At 45.6% G+C, this 18488-nt stretch overlaps 1 protein-coding gene across 3 annotated transcripts in view; it reads right to left on the bottom strand.

The window, feature by feature from the left end:
* PTK2 (protein tyrosine kinase 2) overlaps positions 1 to 18488 on the bottom strand; it is a 385991-nt gene that overhangs the window by 56437 nt on the left and 311066 nt on the right. For all 3 annotated transcript variants that reach the window (XM_077809747.1, XM_077809744.1, XM_077809746.1), the window contains 2 exons: positions 16593 to 16682; positions 14563 to 14767 (listed from right to left, as the gene is read on the bottom strand). In XM_077809747.1, the coding sequence (XP_077665873.1) occupies positions 14563 to 14767; positions 16593 to 16682 (295 nt within the window). The remainder of the gene's footprint in view (positions 1 to 14562; positions 14768 to 16592; positions 16683 to 18488) is intronic.

The raw sequence follows: 18488 nt of genomic DNA, 5'->3' as shown, positions 1-18488 counted from the left end.
GTAAGGAAATCAGCAACCTTAATGACTGGCATTGGCTGGCTGGCATTGTCTTTGTGGAGTGCAAAGCAGCTCTAGGGACCCTTGTGCAGCTGAAGGGCGACTCCTCAGTCAATTGCTGATCTGCCAGCAGCCAAAGGTTATCAATTCTGGAGCTGCAAGAGAGATCTTTCCCCCTACTGGCTGCTTCACATTGCTCAGCCCTGGCAGAGCAGCACACTTCAACTCCACAACTCTCTCCTCTCAATTTAATCTCCATCATAGCTGCAGTTTATCCTCTGGCACCTTTCCTCTGCCCTGGTCCTTAATTTCTCCTCCTTTCCCCATGTTTTCATGAGCTCTACTGACTTCTCACTTCCTGTAGTTCAGTGTCACTTCCTAAATCCCCACTTTCACAGTTCCTCTTAGCCCTGGTCTACACTAGGACTTTAGGTCGAATTTAGCAGCATTAAATCGATGTAAACCTGCACCCGTCCACACGATGAAGCCCTTTATTTCGACTTTAACGGCTCTTAAAATCGATTTCCTTACTCCACCCCTGACAAGTGGATTAGCGCTTAAATCGGCCTTGCCGGCTAGAATTTGGGGTACTGTGGACACAATTCGACGGTATTGGCCTCCGGGAGCTATCCCAGAGTGCTCCATTGTGACCGCTCTGGACAGCACTCTCAACTCAGATGCACTGGCCAGGTAGACAGGAAAAGAACCACGAACTTTTGAATCTCATTTCCTGTTTGGCCAGCGTGGCAAGCTGCAGGTGACCATGCAGAGCTCATCAGCAGAGGTGACCATGATGGAGTCCCAGAATCGCAAAAGAGCTCCAGCATGGACTGAACGGGAGGTACGGGATTTGATCCCTGTATGGGGAGAGGAATCCGTGCTATCAGAACTCCGTTCCAGTTTTCGAAATGCCAAAACCTTTGTCAAAATCTCCCAGGACATGAAGGACAGAGGCCATAACAGGGACCCGAAGCAGTGCCGTGTGAAACTGAAGGAGCTGAGACAAGCCTACCAGAAAACCAGAGAGGCGAACGGCCGCTCCGGGTCAGAGCCCCAAACATGCCGCTTCTATGATGAGCTGCATGCCATTTTAGGGGGTTCAGCCACCACTACCCCAGCCGTGTTGTTTGACTCCTTCAATGGAGATGGAGGCAATACGGAAGCAGGTTTTGGGGACGAAGAAGAAGAAGATGATGATGAGGTTGTAGATAGCTCACAGCAAGCAAGCGGAGAAACCGGTTTTCCCGACAGCCAGGAACTGTTTCTCAACCTGGACCTGGAGCCAGTACCCCCCAAACCCACCCAAGGCTGCCTCCTGGACCCAGCAGGCGGAGAAGGGACCTCCGGTGAGTGTACCTTTTAAAATACTATACATGGTTTAAAAGCAAGCATGTGAAAGGATTACTTTGCCCTGGCATTTGCGGCTCTCCTGGATGTACTCCCAAACCTTTGCAAAAGGTTTCTGGGGAGGGCAGCCTTATTGCGTCCTTCATGGTAGGACACTTTACCACTCCAGGCCAGTAACACGTACTTGGGAATCATTGTACAACAAAGCATTGCAGTGTATGTTTGCTGGCGTTCAAACAACATCCGTTCTTTATCTCTCTGTGTTATCCTCAGGAGAGAGATATAATTCATGGTCATCTGGTTGAAATAGAGTGCTTTCTTCAGGGGACACTCAGAGGAGCCCATTCCTGCTGGGCTGCTTGCCTGTGGCTAAACAGAAATGTTCCCCGCTGTTAGCCACAGGGAGGGGGGAGGGTTGAGGGGGTAGCCACGCGGTGGGGGGAGGCAAAATGCGACCTTTTAACGAAAGCACATGTGCTATGTATGTAATGTTAACAGCAAGGTTTACCCTGCAAGAGCGTAGCCACTGTTTTATAAAATGTGTCTTTTTAAATACCGCTGTCCCTTTTTTTTTCTCCACCAGCTGCATGTGTTTCAATGATCACAGGATCTTCTCCTTCCCAGAGGCTAGTGAAGCTTAGAAAGAAAAAAAAAACACACTCGAGATGAAATGTTCTCCGAGCTCATGCTGTCCTCCCACACTGACAGAGCACAGACGAATGCGTGGAGGCAAATAATGTCAGAGTGCAGGAAAGCACAAAATGACCGAGAGGAGAGGTGGAGGGCTGAAAAGAGTAAGTGGCGGGCTGAAGCTCAAATGTGGCGGCAGCGTGATGAGAGGAGGCAGGATTCAATGCTGAGGCTGCTGGAGGACCAAACCAGTATGCTCCAGTGTACGGCTGAGCTGCAGCAAAGGCAGCTAGAGCACAGACTGCCACTACAGCCCCTGTGTAACCAACTGCCCTCCCCCCCAAGTTCCACAGCCTCCACACCCAGACGCCCAAGAATGCGGTGGGGGGGCCACCGGCCAACCAGCCACTCCGCCACAGAGGATTGCCCAAAAAAAAGAAGGCTGGCATTCAATAAATTTTAAAGTTGTAAACTTTTAAAGTGCTGTGTGGCATTTTCCTTCCCTCCTCCACCACCCCTCCTGGGCTACCTTGGTAGTCATCCCCCTATTTGTGTGATGAATGAATAAAGAATGCATGAATGTGAAGCAACAATGACTTTATTGCCTCTGCAAGCGGTGATCAAAGGGAGGAGGGGAGGGTGGTTAGCTTACAGGGAAGTAGAGTGAACCAAGGGGGGGGGGGTTTCATCAAGGAGAAACAAACAGAACTTTCACACCGTAGCCTGGCCAGTCATGGAACTGGTTTTCAAAGCTTCTCTGATGCGTACCGCGCCCTCCTGTGCTCTTCTAACCACCCTGGTGTCTGGCTGCGCGTAACCAGGAGCCAGGCGATTTGCCTCAACCTCCCACCCCGCCATAAACGTCTCCCCCTTACTCTCACAGACATTGTGGAGCACACAGCAAGCAGTAATAACAGTGGGAATATTGGTTTCGTTGAGGTCTAAGCGAGTCAGTAAACTGTGCCAGCACGCCTTTAAATGTCCAAATGCACATTCTACCACCATTCTGCACTTGCTCATCCTGTAGTTGAACAGCTTCTGACTACTGTCCAGGCTGCCTGTGTACGGCTTCATGAGCCATGGGATTAAGGGGTAGGCTGGGTCCCCAAGGATACATATAGGCATTTCAACATCCCCAACAGTTATTTTCTGGTCTGGGAATAAAGTCCCTTCCTGCAGCTTTTGAAACAGACCAGAGTTCCTGAAAATGCGAGCGTCATGTACCTTTCCCGGCCATCCCACGTTGATGTTGGTGAAACCTCCCTTGTGATCCATCAGAGCTTGCAGCACTATTGAAAAGTACCCCTTGCGGTTTATGTACCCGGCGGCTTGGTGCTCCGGTGCCAAGATAGGGATATGGGTTCCGTCTATGGCCCCACCACAGTTAGGGAATCCCATTGCAGCAAAGCCATCCACTATGACCTGCACATTTCCCAGGGTCACTACCCTTGAAATCAGCAGATCTTTGATTGCGTGGGCTACTTGCATCACAGCAGCCCCAACAGTAGATTTGCCCACTCCAAATTGATTCCCAACTGACGGGTATCTGTCTGGCTTTGCAAGCTTCCACAGGGCTATCACCACTCGCTTCTCAACTGTGAGGGCTGCTCTCATCTTGGTATTCATGCGCCTCAGGGCAGGGGAAAGCAAGTCACAAAGTTCCATGAAAGTGCCCTTACGCATGCGGAAGTTTCGCAGCCACTGGGAATCGTCCCAGATCTGCAACACTATGCAGTCCCACCAGTCTGTGTTTGTTTCCCAAGCCCAGAATCGGAATTCCACAGCATGAACCTGCCCCATTAGCACCATGATGCATGCATTGGCAGGGCCCATGCTTTCAGAGAAATCTGTGTCCATGTCCTGATCACTCATGTGACCGCGCTGACGTCGCCTCCTCGCCCGGTATCGCTTTGCCAGGTTCTGGTGCTGCATATACTGCTGGATAATGCGTGTGGTGTTTAATGTGCTCCTAATTGCCAAAGTGAGCTGAGCGGCCTCCATGCTTGCCTTGGTATGGCGTCCGCACAGAAAAAAGGCGCGGAACGATTGTCTGCTGTTGCTCTGACGGAGGGAGGGGCGACTGACGACACGGCTTACAGGGTTGGCTTCAGGGAGCTAAAATCAACAAAGGGGGTGGCTTTACATAAAGGAGTATTTCAGGCAGGACTTCACGGAGGGTTCCAATAAGAAATGGTGCACCTAAGTTATTGTTCTTATTGGAACAAGGAGGTTAGCCTGGCCTCTGATTGATACATGGCTAGATTTACCTCGCTGCACCTTCTCTGTGAGTGACTGCAGTGTGACCTTGAGGAATGAGTCCCCTAGACAGGGGAGGGGGGGAAGCAAATGAGTACAAAACAAATCTGGTCTATTTCTTGTTTTGATCCACTCCATCTATCTTTTACATCTTTGGCTGGCAGCAGATGGTGCAGAAGGACTGCATGCCATCCACATCTCATGGCTGCTCGGCAGAAGATGGTACAGTACGACTGCTAGCCATCCTCATCTCTTGCCTGCCCGGCAGAAGATGGTACAATACGACTGCTAGCCATCCTCATCTCTTGCCTGCCCGGCAAAGATGGTACGGTACGACTGCTAGCAATCCGTATCGCCTGCCTGCTCACCATAAGATGGTTCAATAGGACTGACTGCAGGACTAAAGAGAATGACCTGGTCAAGTCACTCCAAATTTAGTCCCTGCGCCCATGTCTGCCCAGGCGCTCCCAGCCGACGTGGCCAGGAGCACCTCGGACACGACGAGGACGGCTACCAGTCGTACTGCACTGTCTGCTGCCAGAATGCAATGGGTTGCTGCTACTGTGTAGCAATGCCGTACCGCGTCTGCCAGCACCCAGGAGACATACGGTGACAGTTACCTGAGCGGGCTCCAGGCTTGCTGTGGTATGGCGTCTGCACAGGTAACTCAGGAAAAAAGGCGCGAAACGATTGTCTGCCCTTGCTTTCACGGAGGGAGGGAGGGAAGGGGGGCCTGACGATATGTACTCAGAACCACCCGCGACAATGTTTTAGCCCCATCAGGCATTGGGATCTCAACCCAGAATTCCAATGGGCAGCGGAGACTGCGGGAACTGTGGGATAGCTGTCCACAGTGCAACGCTCCAGAAGTCGACTCTAGCCTCGGTACTGTGGAAGCAGTCCGCCGAGTTAATGCACTTAATGCACTTAGAGCATTTTCTGTGGGGACACACACACTCGAATATATAAAACCAATTTCTAAAAAACCGACTTCTATAAATTCGACCTTATTCCGTAGTGTAGACATACCCTTAGTCTTGGCCAGCTTCACTTCTCCCCTTACCCAAGGGATACTCTCTCAATTCTGGTCTACCAGACCATTGCCTTCTCTTTGTTCACATCATTTAAGACTCAGGTCTCATTCACATTGACAAGAAGTTGTCAACAATACAATTTAATACGTATACCTAAACTGTGTAACTATGTTATCTTCTTGTGTTATCTCCTTGCTGTAATTCTGGTTCATCAGTATTATCAGCACCACATCCCCTCCTTTCTCTACTGTGAATGCCCACTCATATAATATTATGACTGTAAGCTCCTTGGGGCAACGGTTATATTTGTCTACCAGTTATATAAGACCAGTGGTGCACTTTTGTGCACTGTAGTAGTAACAACAGGAGTGCTACTGTAGTTAGTCCATTGGCTACCCCTGGGGGAATTCTGCACACAATATTTGAAAATTCTGCAAATTTTATTTGTCAAAATAACACTACATAATCACCCCCGTTTCAATTATTTTGGTAATTTATTTCCAAATATCTGTCAGAAAATATGTCTGTAACAATACAGACACACAAAATTCCCCCAGGAGTAGGGCATTAAAGAAACCCCTATGACAAACCAGTTCCTGTTTCTCCGCTGCCCCCACCCCCAGGAGCCCAGCTGGGGGGCCAGACACCCACAGCCCCTCCTCCAAGTCCAGATGCGAGGCCCCTGCAGCCAACACACTAGAAACCCCCTCCCCCCCTGAACCCAGACGTGAGGGCCCCCCGCAGCCCAGATACTGCACCACCTCCCCCGCAGAGCCCACCGTGGCCCCCACATCCCAGACATGCCGCCACACATACCCCTCCCCGAGTAGGGTCGTGAGGTGTCTGGTTTTTGACCGGAACCCTCGGTTGAAAAGGGACCCTGGTGGCTTTAATGTTCGGGGGCCATTAAAAGTCCAGTCGGCGGTGCAGCAGGCTCCCTGTCTGCTCTAGGTGTGTGTGGCTCCTGGAAGTGGCTGCCAGGTTCCTGCAACCCCTAGATGCATGGGAGGCCAGGGAGGCTCTGTGTGCTGCCCCCTTGTGCCAGCTCCGCAGCTCTCACTGACTGGGAACTGTGACCAATGGGAGCTGCGGGGGTGACGCCTGCAGGTGTGAGGGCAGCACATGGCTCCTCCCTTACTGCCCATGCATCTAGGGGCTGCAGGGACCTGGAAGCCACTTCCTGGGAGCCACGGTAAGTGCCACTGAGACCCCACACCTCAAACCCTCTCCCACACCACAACCTCACGTCCCCTCCCACCTCCAAACTCCCTCCCGCACCCCACTCCCCAACAGCAACCCCCCTGCCTCAGGCCCCCTCCTGCACTCCAAACCTCTCATTTCCAGCCCCAGAGTCCACACGCCCAGCCGAAGCCCTCACCCGCCCTGCACCCCAACCACCTGCCCCAGTCCAGAACCCCATCCTTCACCCCAAATCCCTCATCCCCAGCCCCACCCCAGAGTCCATACCCCCAGCTGGAGCCCGTACCCCCTCCCGCACGCCGAACCCCTCAGCCCCAGCCCAGACCCCACTCCTTCAACCCAAGCCCCTCATCACCAGCCCCACCCCAGAGCCTACCTCCCCAGCTAGAGTCCCCCCAACACCCTGTCCCAGCCCGGAGCCCTCTCCCACACCCCAAACCCCTCATCGCTGGCACCACCCCAGAGCCTGCACCCCCAGTCAGAGCCCTCAGCCACCTCCTGCACACAACCCACCCCCCCCCCAGCATGGCGAAAATGAGTGAGGGTGGGGGAGAGCAAGCAATGGAGGGAAAGGGGATGGAGCGAGCAGGGGTGGGGCCTCAGAGAAGGGGCGGGGCCGAGGTGTTCGGTTTTGTGTGATTAGAAAGTTGGCAACCCTACCCCAGAGTCCAGCTGTGGCTCCCCAGAGACCAGACGTCCACCTCCTCCCTTCCGGAACCCAGCCGTGGCCTCCCCCACCAGCCCAGATACCCGTCCCCCTACTGTCCAGGGATCCAGAAGGAGAAACAGCCTGCTTCTGGGTCCCAGGCTTATGTGGCGTTTCCTGCACGCCACCGTCTCCTTCCCTCAGGGCATGCAGGGAACTGCAGCTGCTAGGAACTCTTTCCTCCCCCCCACAGTGTCTTCTGTGTGTGAGCTGGGCTCTGCCTGGTCCAGTGGCCCCTAGTGGCGGCAAGCAGCACTGCAGCCCATTTCTGTGGAGGAAAGGAAATTATGTGAAAAAAACATTAATTTCTGCAAAATTCTGCATTGCGCAGTGGCACAGAATTCCCTCAGGAGTAACTGGCAGCTGCTGGTATTTTTATTTGTCTTGATCTGCTGTAAGCAGGATTTGACAATACAACAGTTCAAGCACTGGCAGCTAGTTTACACAGGTCTTCCACCAATGGAACTGCACCAGCAGTAGGGCAATAGTGGGATATTTCAAGAAAAAAGTGGTTACTTAAACACAGACAATGTCTTTATACAAAAACAGAGTAGAAGAGAAACCCATACTATTCTGTGCTATTAAAATATTACAGAGATCAGGACAAAAGTTCTCCATTTAGCTAAGGGGAGCGATTCATAATTTATATTAGAATTCAGCATAGCTTATATTTTAATTGCTAATGTTTCACCCCGATCTATGCTTTCCTAACTTTTCATCCGATGAAGTGAGCTGTAGCTCACGAAAGCTTATGCTCAAATAAATTTGTTAGTCTCTAAGGTGCCACAAGTCCCCCTTTTCTTTTAACTTTTCAGTGCTTGCAAAAGCTGGATTATGAAAATAAAATACACCACAAAACAGAACTTGGAGTTGAGAAGAAAAGCAACATTAAATTATCCAGCATTGAATTATTCACCAGAAGTTCTCAGATTTGTAGAGCTAATTTGAATATATAAAGTTTTAGACAGGATGTTTTGGATCAATTTAATAGAATCTTTGCAAACATTTTGGCAAGATTTACATATATATAAGTATCACTCTGCCACATACTTATTCTTTTGCATGCAGTGGTATATTAGTGAAAGGTTTTAGAAGTAAAAATATCGTAAAGATAAATGAAATAAAGTTCTTGAAAAATCAAATTGGTTTCCAAGCTTATCTTGACTCAGGAAAACAAAGCAGACTACACTGTAAATGGGTTCTCAGTATGTATCATAAATAGGATAATTAATTTTCTTATTATACAAATAAACACCACTCTCATGATGCATCAGAGAATCACAAAGAGCTTTACAAACATAAAATTTATCCTTACAAAATCCCAGTAATATACCAGAAGTATCATCCCCATTTGACAGATGGAGAAAGTGAAATACAGGGTGGTTAAGTGATTAGCCAAAGGCCACAGACAGTTAACTTTGTAGCTGGAATTATAAGCACAGCTTGTATCTGAGGGAAAATAATTATTACGGCTTTATCAAACTCAAGAGAGTATATGTGACCCAAGCACCTGTTGGTGCCAATTGGCAGAGGGGATGCAGAGGATGTTACAGGGATCTGGGTTAGATATATGCATAATAGTTCTCCAAAGGATGGCTTTAAGACTGCTACCTAAAGTCTGTCTCATGAAAGGAGGGCTACAGCCAAACGAGCTTGTAAAGTGCTGCAAGGATTTTGGGCGAGCCAAACTCTACAAGAGATGAGACTATCTAGTTAACTAAGTCTAGGCTCTAGAATGCATACTATGATTTTATTCGTAACCATTTGTTTCCAATACTTCTACTTGCTGTCACTTAACTCTCTTCGCTTCATTAAATAAACGTATACTTGATTTCACTATAAACGTAACTAAGTGCTGTGCATTCAGCAGAGAGGTGATCTGAGGTGGAATTGGCAAGATGGGGTTTAGTGTTTCTTTGGAAGCAGCAAATCTATGAATATTGCAAGCATCCAGTGGACCAGGGGCTAGACACTCCAGGGAGGGAGGGGCTCGAGGATTGGAGTTTGCCTGTCACTAACCTCTAGAGAGACAGTGGGGCCTGCGAGGCCTAGAGGGGAGTACTTGTGTTTCCTGTGGACAGTGGAGTTCATAAATTTAAATATTCCAAGGCCAGAAGGGACAATTGCAATCATTTAGTCCAACCTCTTGTGTAACACCGGCCAGAGAACTTCACCAAAATAATTCCTAGAGCATATTTTAAAGAAAAACATCCATTCCTGATTTAAAAATTGTCAGTGATGGAGAATCCACTATGACCCTTCATAAATTGTTCTCATAGACATGAAGGTCAGAAGGGACCATTATGATCATGTAGTCTGACCTCCTGCACAATGCAGGCCATAGAATCTCACCCACCCACTCCTGCAATAAACCTCTCACCTATGTCTGAGCTATTGAAGTCCTCATATCATGGTTTAAAGACTTCAAGGTGCAGAGAATCCTCCAGCAAGTGACCTCTGCCCCATGCTACAGAGGAAGGCGAAAAACCCCCAGGGCCTCTTCCAATCTGCCCTGGAGGGAAATTCCTTCCCGACCCCAAATATGGTGATCAGCTGAACCCTGAGCATGTGGGCAAGATTCACCAGCCAGTTACCCAGGAAAGAATTCTCTGCAGTAACTCAGAACCCACCACATCTAACATCCCATCACAGGCCATTGGGCCTATTGAACATAAATAGTTAAAGATCAATTAATTGACAAAATCATGTTATCCGATCATACCATCTCCTCCATAAACTTATCGAGCTTAATCTTGAAGCCAGACAGGTCTTTTGCCCCCACTGCTTCCCTTGGAAGGCTGTTTCAGAACTTCACTCCTCTGATGGTCAGAAACCTTCATCTAATTTCAAGTCTAAACTTCTTGATGGCCAGTTTATATCCATTTGTTCTTGTGTCCACGTTGGTACTGAGCTTAAATAATTCCTCTCCCTCCATGGTATTTATCCCTCTGATATATTTATAGAGAGCAATCATATCTCCCCTCAGCCTTCTTTTGGTTAGGCTAAACAACCCAAGTTCTTTGAGTCTCCTTTCATAAGACAGGTTTTCCATTTCTCGGATCATCCTAGTAGCCCTTCTCTGTACCCGTTCCAGTTTGAATTCATCCTTCTTAAACATGGGAGACCACAACTGCACACAGTATTCCAGATGAGGTCTCACCAGTGCCTTGTATAATGGTACTAACACCTCTTTTATCTCTACTGGAAATACCTCACCTGATGCATCCCAAGACCGCATTAGCTTTTTTCATGGCGAGATCACACTGGTGGCTCATAGTCATCCTGTGGTCAACCAATATTCCAAGGTCCTTCTCCTCCTCTGTTAGTTCCAATTGATGCATCCCCAGCTTATAACTAAAATTCTTGTTATTTATCTCTAAATGCACGACCTTACATTTCTCACCATTAAATTTCATCCTATTACTATTACTCCAGATTACAAGGTCATCCAGATCTTCCTGTATGATATCCCGGTCCTTTTCTGAATTGGCAATACCACACAGCTTGGTGTCATGTGCAAACACATCCACTTTTTGTGCCGAGGTCAGTAATAAAAGGATTAAATAAGATTGGTCCCAAAACCAATCCCTGAGGAACTCCACTGGTAATCTCCCTCCAGCCTGACAGTTCACCTTTCAGTATGACCCACTGTAGTCTCCCCTTTAACCAATTCCTTATCCACCTTTCATTTTTCATATGGATCCCCAGCTTTTCCAATTTAACCTTTCAATTTTCCAATTATTTTCCAATAATTCCCCATGTGGCACCGTATCAAACGCCTTACTGAAATCTAGGTAAATTAGATCCACTGCGTTTCCTTTGTCTAAAAGATCTGTTACTTTCTCAAAGGAGGAGATCAGGTTGGTTTGTCATGATCTACCTTTTGTAAAACCATGTTGTATTTTGTCCCAATTACCATTGACCTCAATGTCCTTAACTACTTTCTCCTTCAAAATTTTTTCCAAGACCTTGCATACTACAAATGTCAAACTAACAGGCCTGTAGTTACCCAGATCACCTTTTTTTCCTTTCTTAAAAATAGGAACTATGTTAGCAATTCTCCAGTCATACGGTACAACCCGAGTTTACAGATTCATTAAAAACACTTGCTAATGGGCTTGCAATTTCATGTGCCAGTTCCTTTAATATTCTTGGATGAAGATTATCTGGGCCCCTCCCCGATTTAGTCTCATTTAGCTGTTTGAGTTTTGCTTCTACCTCGGATATGGTAATATCTACTTCCATATCCTCATTCCCATTTGCCATGTTACCATTATCTCTAAGATCCTCATTAGCCTCATTAAAGACTGAGGCAAAGTATTTGTTTAGATATTGGGCCATGCCTAGATTATCCTTAACCTCCACTCCATCCTCAGTGTTTAGTGGTCCCACTTCTTTTTTTTTTCTTCTTATTTATATGGCTATAGAACCTTTTACTATTGGTTTTAATTCCCTTTGCAAGGTCCAACTCTACTTGACTTTTATCCTTTCTCACTTTATCCCTACATGTTCTGACCTCAATAAGGTCCTAGCTTTCCTTGCTGATCCCTCCCATCTTCTACTCCTTGTAGGCTTTCTGCTTTTTCTTAACCACCTCTCTGAGATGCTTGCTCATCCAGTTTGGTCTACAACTCCTGCCTATGAATTTTTTCCCCTTTCTTTGGATGCAGGCTTCCGATAGCTTCTGCAGCTTTGACTTGAAGTAATCCCAGGCCTCCTCTGCCTTTAGATCCATAAATTCTTCAGTCCAATCCACTTCCCTAACTAATTTCCTTAATTTTTGAAAGTCAGCCCTTTTGAAATCAGAAACCCTAGTCGCAGGTTTATTTTTGTTTATCCTTCCATTCAGTTTGAACTGAATTAGCTCATGATCACTTGAACCAAGGTTGTCCCCTACAACCATTTCTTCTTTGAGGTCCTCACTACTCACCAAAACCAAAGCTAAAACGGCATCCCCTCTTGTTGGTTCAGCAACTACTTGGTGAAGGAATCCATCAGCTATCGCATCTAGGAAAATCTGAGACCTATTATTATTACTAGCACTTGTCCTCCAGTCTGAGGGTTAATTACTCGCACCGCCAAAAATATACACCTTATTTCCAGTTTGAATTTGTCTAGCTTCAACTTCCAGCCACTGGATTGTTTTATTCCTTTCTATGCTAGATTGAAGGCCCTATTATTAAATATTTGTTCCCCATGTAGATATTTATAGACTGGAATCAAGTCACCCCTAACCTTCTCTGTTAAGCTAAATAGATTGAGCTCTTTAAGTCTATTGCTATAAGGCATGTTTTCAAATCCTTTAATCGTTCTCTTGGCGCTTCTCTGAACCTTCTCCAATTTATGAACATCGTTCTTGAACTGTGCACACCAGAATGGGACACAGTATTCCAGCAGCGGTCACACCAGCAACAAACATAGAAGTAAAATAATTCCTCTACTCCTACTAGAGGGTCTCCTATTTATGCACCCCAGGATCACATTAGCTCTTTTGGCCACAGCATCACCTGGGGAGCTCATGTTCAGTTGATTATCAACCATGACCCCCAAATTTTTTTCAGAGTCATTGCTCTCCAGGACAGAGTCCTCCATTCTGTATGCATGGCCTACATTCTTTGTTCCTAGATGATACATTTACATTTAGCCAAATTAACACACATACTGTTTGCCTCCTCCAATTTTTGTGTAATCTACAAAGGTTAATCAGTGATAATTTTATGTTTTCTTCCAGGTCACTGATAAAAATGTTAAGTAGTGTAAGGCCAAAAACCTGATCCCTAAGGGTTCTCACTGGAAACACCTGCTTGCTGACAATTCCTTGTTTACAATTACATTTTGAGACCTATCAGTTAGCCAGTTTCTAATCCATTTAACATGGGCCATGTTAATTTTATACCATTTTAATTTTTTAAATCAAAATGTCATGTGGTATCAAATCAAACTGCATTCAAAAATTTAAGTATATTACACATCCACATTATCACCTGTAATCAACCCAATTAGTAATCTCATAAAAAAATATCAAGTTAGTTTGATAGGCTCTGTTTTCCATAAACCCATGTTCATTTGCATTAATTGTAAATCCATAACATGGATGTTGGACAGCTGACCCCCAGGAGGCACAGATCAGGCTTCCTCAGACTCAGGGCAGGTGGTAGCGAAGTGTCTCACAACTCTGGGTGCCCCCAACAAGCGCCACATATACACCAAATAAAAATACAGACAGAACTAAATGAGAATGTAAGGGATAAATGCTGGGATACAGCTGAGGATGTCTACACAAGCCTCTTGGGAATGTCTTCCAGTCACTGCAAGACTTACATACTCAGGAAGGTATGTAATTGGCTGTTTACCCCCCTTTTCACCAGCTATTCCTTTTTGGACTCTCTTTTTTTTGCCCCCATTTTTCATAAGGAATACCTGTTTTTCCTTGGTATTGTGCCTAATTTCTGTTTAACTCTGTGGAAGACCACAGAGTCACCAACACTGGTGCATTCAGATCTGGATGCTTTATTGATAACAGAATCATTAATAATGGATTGCTACAATGGTCTACCTTATGAGGAGATTCTAGGATTTCATATCAGAATTCCAGTCTACTTCTAATTTCAAGGATATTTTACTTACTGATGTTACGTAGCTGCAGATATCAATCTTTAATAAACTGGAGCCAAAATTTTCAAACTTGGGTGCCTTAAAATTAGGCATATAATTACATTTCCCCCCCGCAAATTCCTAAATAACAGATACCTATTTTCAGAGGGGTTGAGCACCAGCAGCTCCCATTGACTTCAACAGGTTGAACTGTGGGCCTTCTGTGCCTCTGACAATCAGGCCACTTTTATTTAGGAGCCTACCTATGTATTGAGGGTGGACACCTTCAAGGTCCTCGGGGTTTAGGAGCACAAATCCCAGTGACTTTCAGGGCAACTTGTGCTTCAAAATTCCTTAGGTAGTTTTGAAAATTTCCCCCCTAGATGCCAAACTCAAGGCACTCAAGTCTGAAAACTGTGAGCAGGGTAATTAAAAGAAACATGAAATTTCTGTACTGCCTTAAGAGAGACGGATTATATGATCTAGCAAGTTCTTTCCACCTCTAACTCTGAGGACCCCTAACATACCTACCTATGCCTATAAACACACTCTTAATACAGCCTTTGGGGGGCTGGGTTTGGATCTCAATTACACTGGATTTAGTGTCAAGTGTAATTCATCTGATTTAAGTGGAGACAGTCTAGATTTACAACATTGTAACAGCAACTCAGTCCTTTCAAGGCACTAGGCTAGCACACTAGGCATTGTACTTTCCTTGGAAAGAAAACGATTGTATGAAAGACACAATCAAATCACATTTCGAATCAAAGAAATAATAATTACAAAAAGCCACCCTACCTGAGCTGTGCTTTAAGTTCAGTAAACCTGGGTCGTCTGCTGGGGTCATATGCCCAGCACTTGGTCATAAGGCTGTAGAGAGTAGGAGGGCAGTTTGGAGGCATTGGTAACCGTTCACCATTCTCAATTCGACCAATCACATCATTGTTCTTCACTCCTTGGAAGGGCTTTACTCCATGCATTAAAATTTCCCACATACACACACCTGGAAACAAAAAGCAAGAAACTTCCTAAAGTGAGCGAACAACCAAAATCTGTGTTCTTGAACAACAAACTCCACGTTAAAGCTTAAGACAATGGAGTTGCTACTGAAGTGCAGCGCTGGGGGCAAAATGAACAGTCCTTTCTCCAGAATAGCCATGTTTAGTAATTACCATGTATTAGAAGTTTAACAAAGTTTCCAATGCACTTTGTCCAGTACACACAACCACCAAAAGAACCCACTCTTGGCTGAGAAATATAGCTGGCTAATCTATCTTTTTTATATAGGACCTATCATCACATTACCTACGTACTGACCACAGAAAAGAATACTCAGCTATGTTAACTCTATCTCTAAGTAGGTAGCGTCTATAAAATTACATGCATTACTAATCAGGTCTAAGTATGGGGAAGTATGACTTGCATCTAGCTCATCGCAAGCAGACAACTTTGAAAGGCTTCAGATTTAACTACTTTTTATCTCTTCTAAGTCAGACTGGTTGCTCATATTCAAATCTACATTTTTTCATAATGCTTGTCCCAGTGTCTATTTTCCATTGCCTTGTTTTGACTTGTGTGTGGTATTTTTATACTTTGACAGTGTTTTATTATCGGCGTTTGTTCAACTTTTTTCTGTTGAAACTATGTATCAAAATGTAGTTTCTGTTGAAACTATGTTACATGTGTAATGAGAAAGAGATAGCCTGTGGGCCTATGAGCAGCTGGGGTACTCCACCTGCACTGCTGTTCTACGCCAGATGGAAAAGATACTTTATTTTGCAATTAGAGATTCCTTTTTTCAACTAAACAGTCATTAATCTTGATAAATCACATACAGTTTTGCTTTATATTACTTAGAACTCTTTTGTTTTAAAGAGAACAAGCTGATTTTTTTCCCTGTAACTTTCTGCTATTCATACCCTGCTTGCCTTTTCTCTGCCTGTCACAGCTTGTCTGGTCTGCGGAGCTGAGTATTCAAGACTGGGAGATCAGACTACTGCAAAAACAGGAATGGTTTGCATAGTGAAGGGGACAGGATCATGGAAGATGGCACGCATTCCTATAATTCCTCTTTTCACTCAACCTCTTGTCTATTCTAAGATGACAGGAGACAAAGGGATGAGGAGAGCTTATATGCACCAAAAGCGGTTGGAACCACGGTCGGAGTGAGTGAAGAGTGGGAGGGAGAGAAAGCCAGGACAAGATTTGGATCTCAGCCCAATCTTGTGAGGTGACTGGCCTTAATTCAATTTCAGGCTTTTTTTAAACATTCAAAAACACTTTAAATATCCTGCTAATTCCTCTTTCATAGTTAATGTTAAATGCTAGAAACAGCGTAAGACAACAGAGGAAAAATACCCAGAGCAAGGGTGAACTGAACACTAGGAAAGGAAGGAGACAAAAGCAAGGACATTCACCAAGGGAGCCCACAGCACAGGAAAAAGTTGTGAAAATAGGAAAGCAGAAAGTGCAAATAACGGCTGGATAAAGGAACACCAGCACAATTATACTAGAAGTCAAAAAAGAAACAAAATAAGATAAAAAAATTCCTGTTATGACTATGGGTCTCATTTTCATTTACCTTAAGAGCAGCTGTTAGGAGTGGTGAAAAGGGGCCTTACGATAAATGAGAATCAGGCCCATGGTGTACAGAATGAAAAAGCATGGAGAGATATAAAGTACCCAGTAAGAAGTCTGATTTTGGGATATGTTAAACAAACAATGGAGAGGAACTGGAAATTTTCAGTTTCCATTAATAAAAATGGAACCATTAATTATCTTCTCCTCCAACAGTGCATCTGAGAAAACCACCATCCATATTCACTTACCAAACATCCACACATCACTAGCTGAGGTAAAACGTCGGAAGTTGATTGACTCTGGAGCCATCCATTTGATAGGTAATTTTCCTTTCGAAGCTATGGGGAGATGAGAGGAAAAGGCCATTATTTTAGCTAATAAGCTCTCAATGTAGATGTTCTTCGATAAAATAATTTAGGGCCAAGTCCTAGCTCCAGCGAACAACTCGGTCAGGCTTTGTGTAAGAAACCTCTGTGCTTGCCCTTTGGCTCCTGCACCTTCTTTCCTGTAAGAGTGAGTAGGTGAGGAAGAAATAATGGCTAGTAGACCTGCAGTGTTGTGAACAGACTCCTCCAGCACCATTTCAGAGGGTTCCTCACCCAGCCTACAGGAGTCATGGAAATCTGCAATCTCAACTGCAACAGAACCACCGTAGTTTTACTGGAGGCAGGGCCGCCTGTTATTGGAAAGGAAGAGCAGGATTTGCTGCTAAGGCTACAGTTACACAGCGATCAACATTATAGCGCTAAAAACAGTGGTGTAGATGTTGTGGCTTGGGCTTTGAAGCTTAGGGAGGGATGGGCTTTAGAACCTGAGCTCCATCCCCAGCCACAATGTCTACATGGCTATTTTTAGAACTGTAGCATGAGCCTCAGAAGCCTGAGTCTGTCATCCTCGACTCAGACTCATTGCCACAGGCTGCACAGATATACCCTAAACGTACATACATTGGATGAGCTTTTCCATTCCTGTTTCAAGTTAATGCTTTTTATCTGAAGGCATTTAAACTCCTACAATTAGCAATTATTTGTACCAAGCTTGAAGCTGCCATACACAATCTCACATACGGAGCAACTGTTTTTTAACTGAACCAGGAAAAAGTTTGCTTGTTTGTTCAATTTAAAAGAATGCAACAAATATTTGATGGTTTCACGTAAATTTCTCCTTTCACCTTTGTAAGAAAGTAGATGAAGGTATTTTATTCACATTATTATGGGACATCACAGACACCAGAAGCCCTACTGGAGAACGGGGGGAGGGGCCAGGTAAGGAGCTTTTAAAGTATGCTGCAAATTTAGAAACATTTAAAATATTTTTACATATTGAGAGAGAAAAAAATTATAAACATTGTTCCTAAATGTGCACCCTATCACTAAAAATGCTACTTACTTGACCCTCTATAAACAAATTGTATTCTCCTGTCAGGGTCCCTACACATCAGCGGTTCTCAAACTGTGGATCGGGACCCCAAAGGACCCAGGGCTGGCTTAGACTTGCTGGGGCCTGGGGCTGAAGCCCGAGTCCCACTGCCCAGGGCTGAAGCCAGAGCCCGAGGGCTTCAGCCCTGGGTGGCGCGGCTCAGGTTCCAGGCCCCCTGCCTGGGGCTGAAGCTCTTGAGCTTCGGCTTTGGCCCCCCTGCCCAGAGCGGTGGGGCTTGGGCTTTGGCTCCCTCCCCCACCCGGGGCAGTGTAGCTCAGGTGGGCTCAAGCTTCGGTCCCCCCTCCTGGGGTCATGAAGTAATTTTTGTTGTCATAAGTGGGTCGCGGTGCACTGAAGTTTGAAAACCCCTGCTATATATCATGCATTGTGGGGCATCACATCAGAGTTCAAGCCAGTCATCTTCAGTCTTGGAAACCCCAAAGGGAAAAAAATGTATGTTTCAAACCTTGTGTGTAATGAATGTCCCTATCTCAAACTCACTGAAAACAATTTGCAGGTCCCCATGAACTCACCCTCAGGTACTTGGGCTGTGGCGTGAATATGGGTATTTGTTAAATGAGTTTCAAAACCATAGATAATATTTGATACTTTAAGGGCTTGTCTACATGAACATTTAGTTTGCTGCAAACTGGGGTGTGAATCTACCCTGCACTGGCTGCGCACTAACTGTCCCTGTGGACCCAACCATCTGGGTGGACTCTGCT

The sequence above is a fragment of the Eretmochelys imbricata genome, chromosome 2 (assembly GCF_965152235.1).
Source record: "Eretmochelys imbricata isolate rEreImb1 chromosome 2, rEreImb1.hap1, whole genome shotgun sequence".
NCBI lineage: Eukaryota > Metazoa > Chordata > Testudines > Cheloniidae > Eretmochelys > Eretmochelys imbricata.
This window is presented reverse-complemented; position numbering and strand designations above follow the sequence as displayed.